The 18,390-nt window shown below is 42.8% G+C and overlaps 1 protein-coding gene across 2 annotated transcripts in view; it reads right to left on the reverse strand.

Moving 5' to 3' along the window:
* Nucleotides 1–18,390, reverse strand: part of SWAP70 (switching B cell complex subunit SWAP70) — an 87,249-nt gene that overhangs the window by 62,835 nt on the left and 6,024 nt on the right. For both annotated transcript variants that reach the window (XR_005455685.1, XM_038765082.1), the window contains exon 2: nt 1,997–2,137. Coding sequence is in view for 1 of the 2 variants with exons in the window: in XM_038765082.1 (XP_038621010.1) it covers nt 1,997–2,137 (141 nt within the window). In the remaining variant the exon portion in view is untranslated. The remainder of the gene's footprint in view (nt 1–1,996; nt 2,138–18,390) is intronic.

Consider the following 18,390-nt stretch of genomic DNA (forward strand, 5'->3'; position numbering starts at 1 on the left):
TTCACATAGCAGGAAGCGGGGGATGGGAGAGAAGAAAACCAAGGATGATTTTAGTTTTTATAGTATAGTAAATGTTATAGTAAATGTCATCAGCAGCATCTCTCTTGAAATGAGTATGCTGAGTTCTTCACCATTAACATTAGTCAGTTCTCACTCACGAAATAGCCATCCCATTTTTCTTGAATGCCATGGCTCAGTAGTTCTCTGTGTTCACTCTATGATCACTCTGACTGTCTTCAAAATCCCTGTCACCATTCCCCGGCACCCCCCTGCCAAAAAAAAGATTTATTCTAATCTGTCACCTTAGTGGGATTACAGTTCATTCCGGAGATCAGAAAGATTAATTTATTTTACTGCCCGTTTCCCCCTGTAGACTGTAAGCTCCTTATGGGCAGGGATCATTCATTCAATTGTATTTTTTGAGCTATTACTATATGCAGAGCACTGTATTAAATGTTTGGGAGGGTACGATACAACAATAAACAAACACATTCTCTACCCACAACAAGTTTACAGGCTAGAGGGGGGTGTCTATCAAACTGTACTTTCCCAAGTGCTTAGTATAGGGCTCAGCACACGATAAGTGCTCAATAAATACCCAAGTTCAGGTCCACCCCATTCACTTGGCTCTCAGTTTGCGCCCGCCTTCACCAAACAACTGCTGAAAGTCTGCAACCCCAGACTACATACGCCTCCCAGATCTCACGGGAGGACTAAGCTTGTAGTTCAGAAACTCTAACAGCATTAGGTAGACAGCCACAAGATGTTACCTCTGACCATTTAATACCAAAGCTAGAAGATATCTATCAACTTATATTTAAAACATTATGAAAAACTAGTGCCCTGCTCCAAAAAGGGGGTTCAATAAACAAGCCAGGAATATACACATTTTAAGGTAGCAGAAAAGCCAAATTAAGAGCCAATGAAAATGCTTTAATTCCAACAAACAGATCTAGAGCAATCTGCTGAAATTCACTATTGGTCTGACAAAGCCCTTTAACCTCCTTCCCTTCCCCACTGCTTCTGTATATATGTATATATGTTTGTACATATTTATTACTCTATTTATTTATTTATTTTACTTGTACATATCTATTCTATTTATTTTATATTGTTAGTATGTTTGGTTTTGTTCTCTGTCTCCCCCTTTTAGACTGTGAGCCCACTGTTGGGTAGGGACTGTCTCTATATGTTGCTGACTTGTACTTCCCAAGCGCTTGGTACAATGCTCTGCACACAGTAAGCGCTCAATAAATACGATTGATTGATTGATTGAACCCCCCACCCCACAATTTTTTTTGAGCCTAATAGCATTTTGACTACTAAATTCCATGGATCTGCCACTCTTTTTTTAGCTATTTGTCTACTTCAAATTCCCCAAAGTTGGACTCTTTGTAGTTTTTGAATATTTTAGAGCCCAAAATTTCATTTGTCCTCATTCCTATTTTATTTTAAAATGTCTAGAATTGGAATCTAAAAAAAAAAACAAATATATGCTGTACAAGATGCTATTAGGAGCCTAATCCGAAGAGATAACCTGTGTCCTCTAGGCACTCATAACACAAAAGCCCAAACAGGGGTTTCTTTAGACTGTGAGCCCATTGTTGTGTAGGGATTGTCTCTATCTGTTGCCAAATTGTACTTTCCAAGCACTAAGTACAGTGCTCTGCACACAGTAAATGCTCAATATATACAATTGAATGAATGAATGAACGAATGAATTAGCAAAAACCGACTTTTATCAATTCAAACAACTGTATTTCGAGTTCATCTCTTGTCTCTGATACCTCCTCCCTCTGGGTATTTTTAGAAACCACGCACCTGAACTTCCCAAGGAATTGTGGGGAATACTCATTCCCAAGGAATTAATAAGGATGGCATTTCTTAAGCGCTTACTATGTGAAAAGCACTGTTCTAAGCGAATTGCGGGGAATACTCATCTGGTGAGATACCTGTAATGGCGGGTAGGCAACAAATCAAGGAAATGGAGGCATACCTTTTCCAAGATGAACTTGTTTAAGTATGGCATGTACCCCTGATTGGAGACAGGACCTTCATCATCATCCCTGAAGTGCTCCTCCAGTGCCACAGGATCGTGTGGGACATTCAGGACGGTGCACAGATTGTGAGACAGGACCTACGAGGCAGAACACAATGGTTATTTTAGTGGGTGATGTGAAGATGACTTCTCACTGGCAGCATCATCATTTCATCCTAACAATGGTAATTTTACCCTACTTTTCTTCTATAATCTATGACCTCCTTGTCTTGTCTTATGCCATCGAGTCATCTCCAACCCATAGCAACGCCATGAACACATCTCTCCCAGAACACCCCAAGTGAATCTGCAATCGTTCTAGTAGTGGATCCATAGAGTTTTTCTGGCAAAAAAATACCACAGTAAACTTGAGTCTCCACCCTCGACTCTCTTCCGTGCTGTTACTGCCCAGCACAGGTGAGTTTTGACTTGCAGTAGATTGCCTTCTGCTTGCTAGCCACTGCCCAAGCTAGGAATGGAATGGACAAGCGCTTAGTACAGTGCTTTACACACAGTAAGCGCTCAATAAATACGATTGATGATGATATGCCTCTGCCTGACTCTTCCTCCTGTAGCTGAGACTGGTAGAGTCCTGGAAATCCGGAGAGGGAACACCAATCCGCACACTCTGCTCCTCTGACGCCAACCTATTCTCTCTCAAACTCATCTATCCCACCACTGATTTTGCCTGGTGACATGGAGGTGATTTCTCACTGGCAGCATCATCATTCCATCCTATTAATGGTAATTTTACCCTACTTCCCTTCTACAATCTATGACATCCTCTCCCCGTTGACATTCAGTCCACCTATCTCCCCACACACATCTCCTCCAAGAGGCCTTCCCTTACTAGGCTCTCATTTCATCTACCCACCCTCCCATCTGTTGACTCTACATTTGGCTATATACTTTGATATCCTCCTAGCACTTATGTAAATACCCTTATAATGTACTATTTCCCCATCCACAATTTATTATTTGATCATCTGTCTCCCCCTGTAGACTGCAAGCTTCTTGTGGGCAGGGATCGCATCTAACATCTGTCGCACTGTACTTAACCAAGTACTAATACAGTGCTCTGCATCCAATTAGAGCTCACAGAAGCAGCATGGCCTACTGGAAAGAGCATGGGCTTGGAAATCAGAGGATCTGGGTTCTAATCCCAGCTCTGCCAAATGCTGCTTTGTGACCTTGGGCAAGTCACTTAACTTCTCCATGCCTCAGTTGTCCTGTTCTCCCTCCTACTTAGACTGTGAGCCCCATGCAGGACAGGGACTGTGCCCAACCTAATTCACTTGTACCTGCCCCAGCACTTAGAACAGTGTTTGTGACACACAGTAAGCACTTAACAAAAAAAAAAAATACCACTGATTGACTGATGATCCACAAACTCACTAAGTACATATTAATTCACAAGAGCCCTCCAGTTCAACCCTTCTCCCAACTTTGGCTGGTCAGAGGGGGGGCAGTGTGGGCTACTGGGTAGAGCATGGGTCTAGGAGACAAAAGGACCTCGGTTCTAATCCCAGCTCCGCCACTTGTCTGCTGTGTAACCTTAGGCAAGTCACTTGACTTCTCTGTACCTCAGTTACCTCATCTGTAAAATGGGGATTAAGACTGGGGGCCCCATGTGGGACAGGGACTGCATCCCACCCATTTAGCTTGTATCTACTCCAGAGCTTAGAACAGTGTTTGACATACAGTAAGTGCTTAACAAATACCATTATTCTTACTTCAGGGGCCAGAACTGAGAAAGGAGAAATGGGAGAAGGGAACGAAGGGAAAGACAATGAGCTCTCCAGGCCCATTTACTGACCTGATGGAGGTTTCTGGATTAACTAGTGGATAGAACATATTTAAATAATAATAATAATAATAACAATAATAATAATAATAATAATAATGTTGGTATTTGTTAAGCACTTGCTATGTGCCAAGCACTGTTCTAAACACCAGGGGGATACAAGGTAATCAAGGTTGCCCCACATGGGGCTCAGAATCTTAATCTCCATTTTACAGATGAGGGAACTGAGGCACAGAGAAGTTAAGTGACTTGCCCAAAGCCACACAGCTAAGAAGTGGCAGAGCCGGGATTAGAACCCATGACCTCTGACTCTCAAGACCAGGCTCTTTCCACTGAGCCACGCTGCTTCCCTCAATGAGGGAAATGGGGGAAATATATCCTTCAAACACAGGGTTTTGGGGTAAGGAAAATTAGGATCCAAAGCCACAAAGGAGAGAACAACCAAAGAGCATTCATTCATTCCTTCATATTTATTGAGCGCTTATTGTGTTCAGAACACTTGTACTAAGTGTTTAGGAGAGTACAATACAACTATGAAGCAAAAACTCCTCACTCTCGGCTTCAAGGCTCTCTATTCATTCATTCATTCATTCAATCGTATTTATTGAGTGCTTACTGTGTGCAGAGCACTGTACTAAGCGCTTGGGAAGTACAAGTTGGCAACATATAGAGACGGTCCCTACACAATAGCAGGCTCACAGTCTAGAAGAGTGGGCTCACAGTCTAGAAGAACACCTCTCCCCCTCCTACCTCATCTCCCTTCTCTCCTTCTCCAGCCCAGCCCGCACCCTCCGCTCCTCTGCCACTAACCTCCTCACTGTACCTCGTTGTCGCCTGTCCCGCCATCGACCTCCGGCCCACGTCTTTCCCCTAGCCTGGAATGGCCTCCCTCTGCCCATTCGCCAAGCTTGCTCTCTTCCTCTCTTCAAAGCCCTACTGAGAGCTCACCTCCTCCAGGAGGCCTTCCCAGACTGAGCCCCATTTTTCCTCTCCTCCCCCCATCCCCCCGCCCTACCTCCTTCCCCTCCCCACACCACTTGTATATATATTTGTAAAGATTTATTACTCTATTTTATTTGTACATATTTACTATTCTATTTCTTTTGTTAATGATGTGCATATAGCTTTAATTCTATTTGTTCTGACGATTTTGACACTTGTCTACATATTTTGTTTTGTTGTCTGTCTTCTCCTTCTAGACTGTGAGCCCTTTGTTGGGACAAGACTGTCTCTGGATGTTGCCGACTTGTACTTCCCAAGGGCTTAGTACAGTGCTCTGCACACAGTAAGCACTCAATAAATACGATTGAATGAATGAATGAGAAGCGGCGTGGCTAAGTGGAAAGAGCCCGGGCTTGGGAGTCAGAGGACATGGGTTCGTATCCCGGCTCCGCCACATGTCTGCTGTGTGACATTGGGCAAGTCACTTAACTTCTCTGGGCCTCAGTTCCCTCCTCTGTAAAATGGGGATGAAGACTGTGAGCCCCATGTGGGGCAACTTGATCACCTTCTCTCCCCCCCCAGCGCTTAGAACAGTGCTTTGCACAAAGTAAGCACTTAACAAATGCCATTATTATTATTAATTAATTAATGAACAATAAACAGACACATTCCCTGCCCATAGCAAGCTTACAGTCTAGAGTGGGGGAGACAGACATCAATTCAAGCAAATAAATGACAGATATGTACATAAGTGCTGTGGAGCTGGGATGGGGGAAGAACAAAGGGAGCAGCGTAGCTCAGCGGAAAGAGCACGGGCTTTGGAGTCAGTGGTCGTGGGTTCAAATCCTGGCTCCGCCAATTGTCAGCTGTGTGACCTTGGGCAAATCACTTAACTTCTCTGGGCCTCAGTTACCTCATCTGTAAAATGGGGGTTGACTGTGAGCCCCCCGTGGGACAACCTGATCACCTTGTATCCCCCCAGCGCTTAGAACAGTGCTTTACACATAGTAAGCGCTTAATAAATGCCATCATAAAAAAAGGTCAGAGCGAGGCAGAAGGCAGTGGGAGAAGAGGAAAGGAGGGGCTTAATCTGGGAAGACCTCTTGGAGGAGGTGCGTCCTCAATAAGGCTTTGGTGGGGGGGAGGGTAAGGGTCTGTAGGACTTGAGGAGGGAGGGAGGACCAGGCCCAAGGCAGGATGTGGACTAGGGGTCAGCGGCCAGATGGGTGAGATGAAGGACAAGTGAAAAGTTTAGCACTAGAAGAGTGAAGTGTGCGGGCAGGGTTGTAGAAGAAGAGAAGGGAGGTGAGATAAGAGGGCACAATCAATCAATCAATCAATCAATCGTATTTATTGAGCGCTTACTATGTGCAGAGCACTGTACTAAGCGCTCGGGAAGTACAAATTGGCAACACATAGAGACAGTCCCTACCCAACAGTGGGCTCACAGTCTAAAAGGGGGAGACAGAGAACAGAACCAAACATACCAACAAAATAAAATAAATAGGATAGAAATGTACAAGATAAATAAATAAATAGAGTAATAAATATGTACAACAATATATACATATATACAGGTGCTGTGGGGAAGGGAAGGAGGTACGATGGGGGAATGGAGAGGGGGACGAGGGGGAGAGGAAGGAAGGGGCTCAGTCTGGGAAGGCCTCCTGGAGGAGGTGAGCTCTCAGCAGGGCCTTGAAGGGAAGAAGAGAGCTAGCTTGGCGGAGGGGCAGAGGGAGGGCATTCCAGGCCCGGGGGATGATGTGGGCCGGGGGTCGACGGCGGGACGGGTGAGAACGAGGTACAGTGAGGAGATTGGCGGTGGAGGAGCGGAGGTTGCGGGCTGGGCAGTAGAAGGAGAGAAGGGAGGTGAGGTAGGAGGGGGCGAGGGGATGGACAGCCTTGAAGCCCAGGGTGAGGAGTTTCTGCCTGATGCGCAGATTGATTGGTAGCCACTGGAGACAAACACAGGGATCTCGGAGAAAGAAGAAAGAGCTGGGGCCTTGAGGAGCCCAGTTCAACCAACTTCTCTCTGGTTCCCTGCCAAATCACCAAGAGACTTGGCTCCTCCTACTCCTCCCCCAAAGTCTGCAAGACTCCTCAATCTCCAGCCTTTGGGCAGGGATTAAGCACTGAAGAAGGTGAAACCTTGCATGTGGCTGAGTTGCTGATGACAGACGCCCTTACTATTAACGTTGCAGACTTCCAAAAGGGCTTGACGAGTTTCCAAATCAAAGAGTTTTTTAAGAACTGAGTTTTCAGGGGAGTGAAGGGAATGTTCTAAAATAGTCAGAGAACTAGTTAAAAGGTAAGAAACAAAAGGGTAAGGAGACAAGCTCACTCTTCTGGATGGAGAATTTTCATCAATCATCTGGAGGAGGGAGTGTGCAGTGAAATCTCCAAGTTGGCATGGGACATTAAATAGTTGTTCTTTCTTTAAAGATCCAATGATGGAAACTCCGCAACCTAAATCCCGGCTCTGCCACTTGTCAGCTGTGTGACTTTAGACAAGTCATTTCACTTCTCTACGCCTCAGTTGCCTCGGCTGTAAAATGGGGATTAAGGCTGTGAGCCCCATGTGAGACAACCTGATCACCTTGTATCCTCCCCAGTGCTTAGAACAGTGCTTTGCACATAGTAAGCGCTTAACAAATGCCATCATCATTATTATTACCCTTCTGAGGTTGTCACCGTGACAATCAAAAGGTTCTTCCTTACATCCAGTGAAAATCTTTTCTGCTTTAAGAAGCAGCATGGTCTAGTGGATTACAACAGTGCCTGGCACATAGTAAGTGCTTAACAAATACCATCATTATTATTATTATAGAGCATGGGCCTGAGAGTTGGAAGGACCGGGTTCTAATGCAGCCCCGCCACTTCTCCATTGTGTGAGACCTTCGGCAAATCACAACTTCTCTGTGCCTCAGTTTCCTCATCTGTAAAATGGGGATTAAGACTGTGAGCCCCATGTGGGACATGGATCGTGTCCAACCTGATTAGCTTGTATCTTCCCCAATACTTATTACAGTGCCTTGCACATAGTAAGCGCCTTAACAAATACCATTAACAACAACAACAACAAAAGACAATTACAATCATTTGAAGGATTTACCGTATTTCCCTAAGGAACTGGTGTTTTGACTCCTTCCAAAACAAAGTGATGGGGCCAGCCAGTCAATCACATTTACTAGGCACTTACTGTGTGCAGAGCACTGTACTAAGCACTTGAGGGTACAATAGAACATATAACAATCAATCATATTTATTGAGCGCTTACTGTGTGCAGAGCACTGTACTAAGTGCTTGGGAAGTACAAGTTGGCAACTGCCCACATGACCTTACAGTCTAGAAAAGGAGACAGACACTAATATAAATAAATAAATTACAATCAGTTTTTGATATAGTAATGAAAAGCTGACTGGTAAAGGGGCAGAGGAGGAAGGGACGGTATCTTGGCACCACTTAAAAAACAAAAGGAAAAAAATGCTCATCAAAACCTAATTTCATTGTTTTGGTGACTTTAAACCAATCCACTATGACTAAAACTGTTTGAGGAAAATGTGTTTTTATAGACTTGACCATAAAGGGCAATAGCTCATCCAGCAATTTAAAAGCATGTTATAACATCCAGCTGGGTTAAGTACCGGTTGGCTTCTCTACAGCTGGGAACATCTTTGTTTCACATTACATCCAAACAAGGAAATAAATCCATGAATTACATCTTCATCACATCAATTCCTTGGACAGGTTAACCCGAAGTTAATTAGCTGCACTGCTTTAGGAATGACACCGGTCAAAGTCCACATCACCTCATGTTAACCTCTTAACAAGTTCATCCACAAGAGAGGGTCATTTCTATCTCACAGAAGTCTGTGAGGAGTCTTTATGATGAAGTCTTCTGTCAAAAATATAGAACATTTTCATATTCTCTGTCTCACATCTTATTCAACGTAAGGATCTTTCTCTACACACATGACAGGTTTTAAGGAAGTATGTGCACAGTGATTATGACTGCACTTTAACTCCCCGTCTAGACTGTAAGCTTGTTGTGGGCAAGGAATATATCTGCTTTGTTGTTACATTGTACCCTCTCAAGTGTCCACAGCACTTATGTACATAGCTTTAATTTATTTATTTATATTAGTGTCTGTCTCCTCCTCTAGACGGTAAGCTTGTTGTGGGAAGGGAATGTGTTGTTGTTTTGTACTCTCCCAAGCACTTAGTACAGGGCTCTGCGCACAGTAAGCACCCAATAAATACCACAATGAAGTGCTTAGTACAGTGCTCTACACACAGTAAGAATTCAATTTCAACTGACTGATACTCATGAAGACTGTCATCAAACCCTCACAAAGCATGCTGTGTTTCTCTAGCAAGTACCCTCTCAGTTGCCACCAATGGCAGACAAAAGCAGCATCGCGGCACTGATGAGAAGCTTAGAATTAATGAAAGGAGCTGACCAAAAAGTAAAACTCTGGCCCGCAACCTAAATAAATACATTCTTCAGCAGTGGTAACAGTCAGAAAGATTGGGAATCTACACCCGCTCCACCCCGTGTCTGCTGTGGGATCCTGGGCAAGTCATTTCACTGTGCCTCGTTACCTCATCTGTACAATGGGGGTTAAGACTGTGTGGGACATGGACTGTAACCAACCAGATTAGCTTGTATCTACCCCCGTGCTTAGTACAGTACCTGGCATATAGTAAGCGTATAAAAAATACCATTAAAAAAATAAAATAAGGCCACTCTCTCCAATCACTCCATGCACCTTAATGTTGGCACAAAACGGCTGCCTCGTAGGTGGAACATTGGCTCCAGACTCTTTCCAAGTTTGGCCTTTGGCAATAATTCGGGATGTTTTTCCAAGTTAAAACCTTCCAAATAACTGAGGCCCTCCCACATTGCATTTCTCTAAAAAAAGAATGGTGACTGAATGTTTCGAATATAGAGTTGTGGCTCTCTTTCTTAGAGTCTAGAATGGGAAAAATATCCAAATCAGCACAAGTTCAATTGAAGAGGAACAAGGAAAAGTGCATCCTCATCTCAAATACTGTAACATTACTTAAAGCAAAGCAACCCTTTGGGAGAAAATCTGCACTTAAGCATTTTGTGACTTGTGACTATTAAAGTGACAGAACAATGATCTTGTTCTTCTACACCACAATGTAAACCTAAAATCTGTCTCCCCACCTAAACTGTAAACTCCTTAAGGACAGAATTACTGTCCTTTATCAACTCTATTGTATTGTACCCTCTTAGTAAGGTGTTCTGCGAGGAGGAAGGGCTCCATAAAAACCACTGATTGACTTTTCTCACAGTAACTGCAACACCAGCCTCTATTTACAGACTATCAAAGCCTAATCTGGCGGAGGTGTTAACTACACCTACTTTAACAGAGGGGTTAGCAGAATACAAAAAATCAGTTCTTAAATGTAAGTGCCAAGTTGCAGACTTTTGATTTTTTTTAATGAACTACAATTAATTTTTCACTGGGGTGTTCAGATGTTTCTTGGAAAAAAAACCCAAAACTGACTTCTATCACTGATGACGACATCACCTCCCATAAAGTTCACTCTTCAAGTGCTGGCATGATTACTAAACTCTTTTCTTCCCCTTTTTGGCAGAATGAACTATTTTTGCTTAGTTCACTTCCATGCCAAAAATGTCTCTCCCCAATTTACTTTGTTTCTTGCTCTAACTTCCTTAAGACCACCACTAACATTAAGTTAGGCTATAAATAAATGAGCCTTTACTAACACCCTAAAGAGTGTAACGTTGCCAAACTTTTTGTTTGCTTTTTAATCTTTTCCCAGGGGCCTCACTAGAGTTAACCTGGACTTAACCACAAACTGCCAAACAGATTTTCCCATACAACCCTGCCCCACTCCTAAGAGTTTCCAAGTGGCTTCTATTAGGACAAATTTCACAAGGCCTACGAAGACAATGCTTCAAATCGATAAAAAGGAGACAGCATTTAAGTGACTTCTTTAAACTCAGTCAGTGATATTTATTAAGCCCGTAGTAGGAGTAGAGCACTTGGAAGAAAGATAGAGGAAGTAACAATAATTGTGGTATTTGTTAAGTGCTTTACTATGTGCCAAACACTGTACTAAGTGCTGGGGTGGATACAAACAAATCGGGTTGGACACAGTCCCTATCCCATATGGGCCTCACAGTCTCAAACCTCATTTAGCCTCAATCTCCATTTTACGGATGAGGTAAAGGAGGCACAGAGAAGTAAAGTGACTTGCCCAAGGTCACACAGCAGACATGTGGCAGAGCCAGGATTAGAACCCATGACCTTCTGACTCTATCCACTATCCCATGATCCCCACCCTCAAGGATCTTACCAACTAGTGGGGAAGACAGACTTTAAAATAAATTATAGTTAGGGGTAATCAACAAAGTATGAGGATATGAACATGAATGCTGGTGGATGGGGTATCAAAATGTTTAGGGGACACCGATTTAAGGAATAGGTGATCCCCGAATTAGCATCAACAATATTTATTGAGCTGTTTGTTGGTGTGCCCCTTCGGATATCCTGCTTTGTCGCCCTAATGAAACCTGGCCAGCACCATATAAAGGAAAAAACATGAGCCAAAAATACCGAGAGTTCTCCGGAACTTCTCTATTTTTAAATGGGGGAATGATTCAAAGAATTGTATTGATATTTGTGTAATAATTGTTTCTCAATCAATCGATGGTATTCCCTAAGTGCCTACTGTGTGCAGAGCACTGTACTAAGGGAAGCAATCAAACCCTGGCTGGGGAGATTAATGAATTATTCATGATTTGACAGGTGACCCTCTCTCCCCATTTGGAGAAACTTCTCATATATGTGAACCCAAATGTTGCATTTCTTGCAGCATTAGATTAGCAACTCCTTGAGGGCAGGGATCATGTCTACCAACTCTCTTGTATTGCACTCTCCAAAGCATTTTGAACAGTGCTCTGCACACAGTAAGAGCTTAATAAATGCCACTGATTGTACAATTCCTCAAAACACGGTAACTAGAAGTCCCAATTTTACTATTATTAATAATTACAATAATTGTGGTATTTGTTAAGCACTTACTCTGTGCCAGGCACTGTACTAAGCACTGGGATAGATACAAAGTAATTGGGTTGGACACTGTCCCTGCCCCACAAAGGGCTCACAGTCTTAATCCCCATTTTCCAGATGGGGTAACTGAGGCCCAGAGGAGTGAAGTGACCTGCTCAAGGTCACACAGCAGACATGTGGCAGAGCTGGGTTTAGAACCCAGTTCCTTCTTACTCTCAGGCCCATGCTCTATCCACTAAACCATGCTGCTTCTCCAAAATGAGTCCTGATTTTTCAGCATCTCTCCTGCCCCCTGCTCTGTGCTTTTCCTTGGGGGAGCGGGGGTGAAGGGGGCAATTAAAAAAATCACGCTAAAATCTGTAAGCATCTCACATGATGAGAGGGGTGAACTAGGGAGTAAAATAATTGCTCATGTCAACCCACACCTCTCTTGCTACGTGGGGGATTGGAGAGGGGTATAGGGGAGTGGAATCATCATCATCATCAATCGTATTTATTGAGCACTTACTATGTGCAGAGCACTGTACTAAGTGCTTGGGAAGTACAAATTGGCAACATATAGAGACAGTCCCTACCTAACAGTGGGCTCACAGTCTAAAAGGGGGAGACAGAGAACAAAACCAAACATACTTACAAAATAAAATAAAATAAATAGAATAGATATGTACAAATAAAATAAATAAATAAACAGAGTAAAAAAAATATGTACAAACATATATACATATATACAGGTGCTGTGGGGAATGGAAGCGAAAGCAAGTCACAAGCAGCCCCAGATCAACTGGTTCATCCCTGACGTAGTCATGTTTCTATTTCTGCCCAAACAGAAATGCGGGGCAAGGTGGACCAGGGCCACCCAAAGCCACACTGGCCTCACATAAACTGGCCCAGCTCAAGTCACTTGTCCATCACTTGGCTTCTGTGTGACATTGGGGAAGTCACTTCTCTTCTCAGTTACCTCATCTGTGCAATGGGGATTAAGACCGTGAGCCCCAAGAGGAATATGGGCTATGTCCAACTTAAGCAACTTGCATCTACCCCAGCGCTTAGTATACTGCCTGGTACATAACTACTTAAATACCATAGAAAAAGGTCAGCTCCCCGGCCAGGGCTGCTAGAATAATGGCATAGAGAGTAAGTGCTGCCCCTCACCACTTTCTTCCTCTCCCTGTCCCTTCGCCGAGGAAGGCAGCATGGTCTAGTGGAAAGAGCATCTGACAAAGTCAGGAAGCCTGAGTTCGAGTCCCAGTTCTTCCACCTGCCATCTGTGTGACTTTAAGCAAGTCATATTTCATTCACCCATTCAATTGCATTTATTGAGCACTTACTGTGTACACAGCACTGTACCAAGCACTACGGAGAATACAATATAACAGTAAACCAATGTGGACCCCAGTTTCCTCACCTATAAAATGGGGATAAAATAGATTGTGCAACCCATATGGGACAGGGACTGTAACTAGTCTGCTAATTTATAGCTACTCCAGCACTTGGCACTTTATATTTGCTTAATAAAGGCCTTACTGTCCTTCTCTTGCCTATCTTTCCAATGGTATTTATCAAATACTTACTGGGGGCAGAGCACTGTACTAAGCACTTGGGAGAGTAAAATACGACAGAGTTGGCAAACACGTTCCCTGCCCACAACAGCCCCCTTAAAATTCCAACGCAGGAAAGAGAAAACAATTAATCTTAACTGTCTGTCTGTCCCTCTAGTCTGTAAGCTCACTGTGGGCTGGGAACATGTCTACCAATTCTGCTATATTGTATTCTCCCAAGTGCTTAGTAGAGTGCTCTGCACACAATAAATACCACTGACTGAAGGTGAGACAGATATTAATGTGGTATTTGTTAAGCACTTACTATGTGTCAAGCACTGTTCTAAGCACTGGGTAGATATAATTCAATATGGTTGGACACAGTCCCTGTCCCACACGGGGCTCACAGTCTAAGTAGGAGGGAGACAAAGTATTTAATCCCCATTTTACACCTCAGGAAACTGAAGCAAGGAGAAGTGACTTGCCCAAAATCACCCAGGAAGCAACTAGCAGAGCCATAATTTGAACCCAGGTCTTCTGACTCCAGGCCGGCGTTCTTTCCACCACGCCATGCTGCATCTCACTAGGCCATCTTGCTCCCTCTGTCTTTGACCCCCTTCCTCTTATGTTCTTCTCTCCCTAGCCCTTCTTCCAATCGAGTATTTACTGAGCAACTACCATGTGAACAGCAATGTTCTAAGAACTTGGGAGTATGCAAGAGATGTAGGAGATATGATAATAATAATAATGGCATTTATTAAGCACTTACTATGTGCAAAGCACTGTTCTAAGCGCTGGGGAGTTTACAAGGTGATCAGGTTGTCCCACCGGAGGCTCACAGTCTTAATCCCCATTTTACAGATGAGGGAACTGAGGCCCAGAGAAGTTGTGATTTTCCCAAAGTCACACAGCTGACAATTGGCAGAGCTGGCATTTGAACCCATGACCTCTTACTCCAAAGCCTATGCTCTTTCCACTGAGCCATGCTGCTTCTCGATGCCTGCCCACAAGTACCTTACAATCTGCTGTGGGAGACAGACACAATTTACAAATGTAAAAGTGCTTTAATAGCAGAATATGTAAATCAAAATGTAGGAAAGTACAACAAGGGTTTTGAGTGTAGCCCCTTTTTCCTTCCTTCTCACCTCATTCTCTCCCTGCCCCATCTTACCTGCTCTGCACACAGTAAGCGCTCAATAGCCCATTGTTGGGTAGGGACCATCTCTATATGTTGCTGACTTGTACTCTCCAAGCACTTAGTACAGTGCTCTGCACACAGTAACCGCTCAATAAATACGATTGAATGAATGAATGAATACCATTGGTTGATTAAGCGATTATGCTCCTTAGTGAAAACGCACTCTATAGAAATCCATCAATTAAGTATATTATGTTCACATTTACTCCAAAATCTCACTTAAATATTTTTATTTTTTAGATTTGGAGGGAGAGGGTTTATTTTCATGAACTAGAGAGAAAAAGTAAGGTTCATAAAAATTAAACAGGTCTGCCCCAAGTCAAACCCAAAGTGACTGCTAGAGTCAAAACTAAAATCCAGTCTCGCCTTCCGATTCAGTGCTCGGTACACCAGAACAAGTTACTTTCATGCAAACCAAATGGACAGGATCATGTTTTTATCTAAGGCCTTTACTCATTTATGAAAACTAAGACAAAAGGCTGACATTTCGATAAATCCTTAAGCTAGGTGGAAGAAGCAATAAATTTGTTAGGCACCATCCTCGATTCAGGCCCCCATGAGGATTGTAACCAATATTTTACTTGAAAAAAATAACGAAAAGAGTAAGTTTCTAAAAATGGAAAATATAAAAAAGTATAACCATATAAAAAATGAGGTAGTTTTCTTGATATGCATGAGTGCACACAATTCATTCTGAAACCATAATTATACAAAGCAAAGCTATAACTTGTTTCTAAAAACGCCGCTAAGTTTTGCTACATTTATACTGAGATGGCACTTATGAAATGTGTATAAGAGCAATCAAGTTTATATCAACTTTAAAAGTCACTCCCAGTAACTTTTTGTGCTTTAGCATATACTTGGATAATTCAGCAAAGCAAGTACAGGCAGTTTGAAAACACGGGTTCGTTTTTTCTAAAATGAGGAAAAAATATTACAGAATTATCCAACTCCAAAATTACAAATGTTTCTCATTCCCATTAGTGTCTTTATAATCTGGAGTCCAGTAACAATGTTTCAATGCTTTCAATGCTTTTAAAGCCATTTTGCATAGATGATAATTCGGAAGATTATAAAAAGCCTAGAGGATGTTATCATTTCTGGTAAATCTGCGGACAAAATTCTTAGCAAATTATCTCTTAAAATCCAGAAATATAGGGATAAAATATAGGGATAAAAACTGAACTTACTGAGGAGCTACCAATACCACAATCTAAATTTCCACTAAAATACAGACTCAAAAGAGAGGCGGGTCCTTCCGTACCAGAGATAGCACATTTACTTTTTAAAGGAAAGGGAATAGAAACAGTACAACTGAACTTTTGTCAGACTGCAAAAGGGCAGAAGCAATTACACACTGAACTTATTGGCAAGCAGGCAGATGTGAAATTAAAGGAATGCAAAGTGGTGCCAAAATAGAAAAACAGAAGAATATATTCACAGTGCTACAAATTCAGTTCTGCTTCCACCCAGTCCCCTCCTTTTTCCATAACAAAAATATAAAAATATCTCATAACAAAAATATCAAAAACTTTCATATCTATATTTTTATTTCCCACAAGAAGCACCTCATATCAGAGCAACTTTAATAGCTGGCCTAGAAAAATGTCCGAAGTTGCTTCTGATTAAATACTTAGACTGCGAGCCCCATGTGGAATAGGGACCGTATCCACCCTAACTTGAATCTACCACAGTGCTTAAAACTCAAATACAATAGACAAATATTATTGTTGCGGTAATATTACCAGATCATTTCTCAATGTCATCCAAAGCTCTTTTCCTTTCACCATAAGTCTAGGGTAGTGATCTGCCAATGACGTTCTTCGAGTTCTTGCTTTAAGCCAACTGTGCCATCAATCTCATCTCAAATACGTTCATTTGAGTGGAAAAGACTGTCAGAGCTCCTCGGTGATGTGCATGGGGGTGTTGGGATGGGGAGAACGAGACATGGCACCGAAGATTCAGAAATACTTTTTCAAATGCACAAGTTCTCATCTCCTCAAGGCAAAGGCTACCGCACTGTTCCTCAAAATCGAGAAACCACGTTTCCTGATGGATAGAGCACAGGCCCAGGAGTCAGACAGTCCTAGGAACTAATCCCTGCTCGGCCACTTGTCTGCTGTATGACCCTGGGCAAGTCACTTCACTTCTCTGTGCCTCAGTTCCCTTATCTACAAAATGGGGATTACGACCCTGTGCCCCACGTGGGACAGGGACTGTGTCCAACCTGATTAGTTTGTATCTAACCCCAGGGCTCAGTTCACTGCCTGGCACACAGTAAGTGCTTAACAAACATCATTTAAAAAAAAAATAGAGACTCTCAAGCCCAAGAACTGGCCCTGGCACCTGACCAACACAGGAAGTGAGTGAGCAGGAGGATTTCGATTAGGAATATGAATACAATGTTAAGTCACAATTAAATCTCCTTTCCTTCCCAACATTTCCCCATGGATTTTTGCCAGAGAGGACATTAGCTACCAAGTTCGAAGAGGCATTTTATTTTGTAGCTAAAAAGAACGTACACTCTAAAGAGAAAGACTGTGAACTGTGTTGTCTAACACGATACTTGTTCTAACTTACCCACTTACAAAAGCAAAGTGTAAAAGACCTCTTAAAAAAAATCGTCTGGGGGGGGTGAGGGGGTTCTTTCTATCTACCTCAACAGCAGTTGCAATTTAACCCAATATCCTATTGCAGTACACTTCCTGTACTGAACGGACAGGGTGTTTGCCGCAATGTCCAACTCTTGGAAAACTGCTTAACCCCCTTGAATCCTGTCACAGAATCATTTCTTCATTTCAGGAAGCACCACATATTCCCCATTGACTCAGATGAGGCAGTGCCTCACATGAAAGACCTTGGAAGCCAAAATCCTGTAATTAGGTTAGCCGGACAACCTTAATTCACAGAGCCTTCAGAAGGCTCCAGAAATTAAACAGTGCCTGACACTTAGTAAGCACTTAAACACCAATACTATTATTGTTATTATGCAAACAACAATCTTTAAAACTTTATAAATTCCAGAGGCATTGGCAGTCAACAAAACGAACCTTCACAGAAGTTTAATGGATATGGAATTTAAATTGTGGGACGTAATTAGGAATAATTTGTCCATGAAAAGATGCAAACTCATCCCACGTTGAACATTTTCTCTATTCTCAAATAAACCTACTGCCAAGGAGCTCTTTGGACCCACAACATTTTTCCATTCTCCATCCCCTGACTGCTAATTCTGTTGTATTGCACTTTCCCAAGCGTTTTCAGTGCTCTTCACACAGTCAGTGCTCAATAAATACCATTGATAGACTGACTATCAGGTGGCATCTTTACGGCTGTATTGTACTTTCCCAAGCGCTTAGCACAGTGCTCTGCAGAGTAAGCACTTAAATATTATTGTTTGATTGATTTATTACTAGCAACACATATCCAGTCTCTGTCCAAGCACCTTACCACTGCCTGCCCCCCAGCCCGACAAGCCACCCACCCTTATCACCCTAATTCCCCAGCCAGGAATCGCCCCCCCGGCTTGCCACTTTTCCCCGACTGTCCCTGAAAGCTCAGGAATGGCTGACAAAACCCCAAATAAAGACGTTTAAAAAATGCAGTGGCCATTATAAAAGAGGTTTCTATAGTATCTACAGGAGACATGGGAATTGAACGGCTTCGTTTGTCCCTTTGTAGCAAGAGATTGTGGTAATCAGCTATCAGAGAAACCTCTAAAGCTATGGGGCAAACTATGCCACTTCCCTCCGGCAATGCCTCGTTCGGGCAGCATGAAAGGGAGGGCATGCCTGCATGCTGGT

This window comes from Tachyglossus aculeatus, chromosome 22, assembly GCF_015852505.1.
Source record: "Tachyglossus aculeatus isolate mTacAcu1 chromosome 22, mTacAcu1.pri, whole genome shotgun sequence".
Taxonomy (NCBI): domain Eukaryota; kingdom Metazoa; phylum Chordata; class Mammalia; order Monotremata; family Tachyglossidae; genus Tachyglossus; species Tachyglossus aculeatus.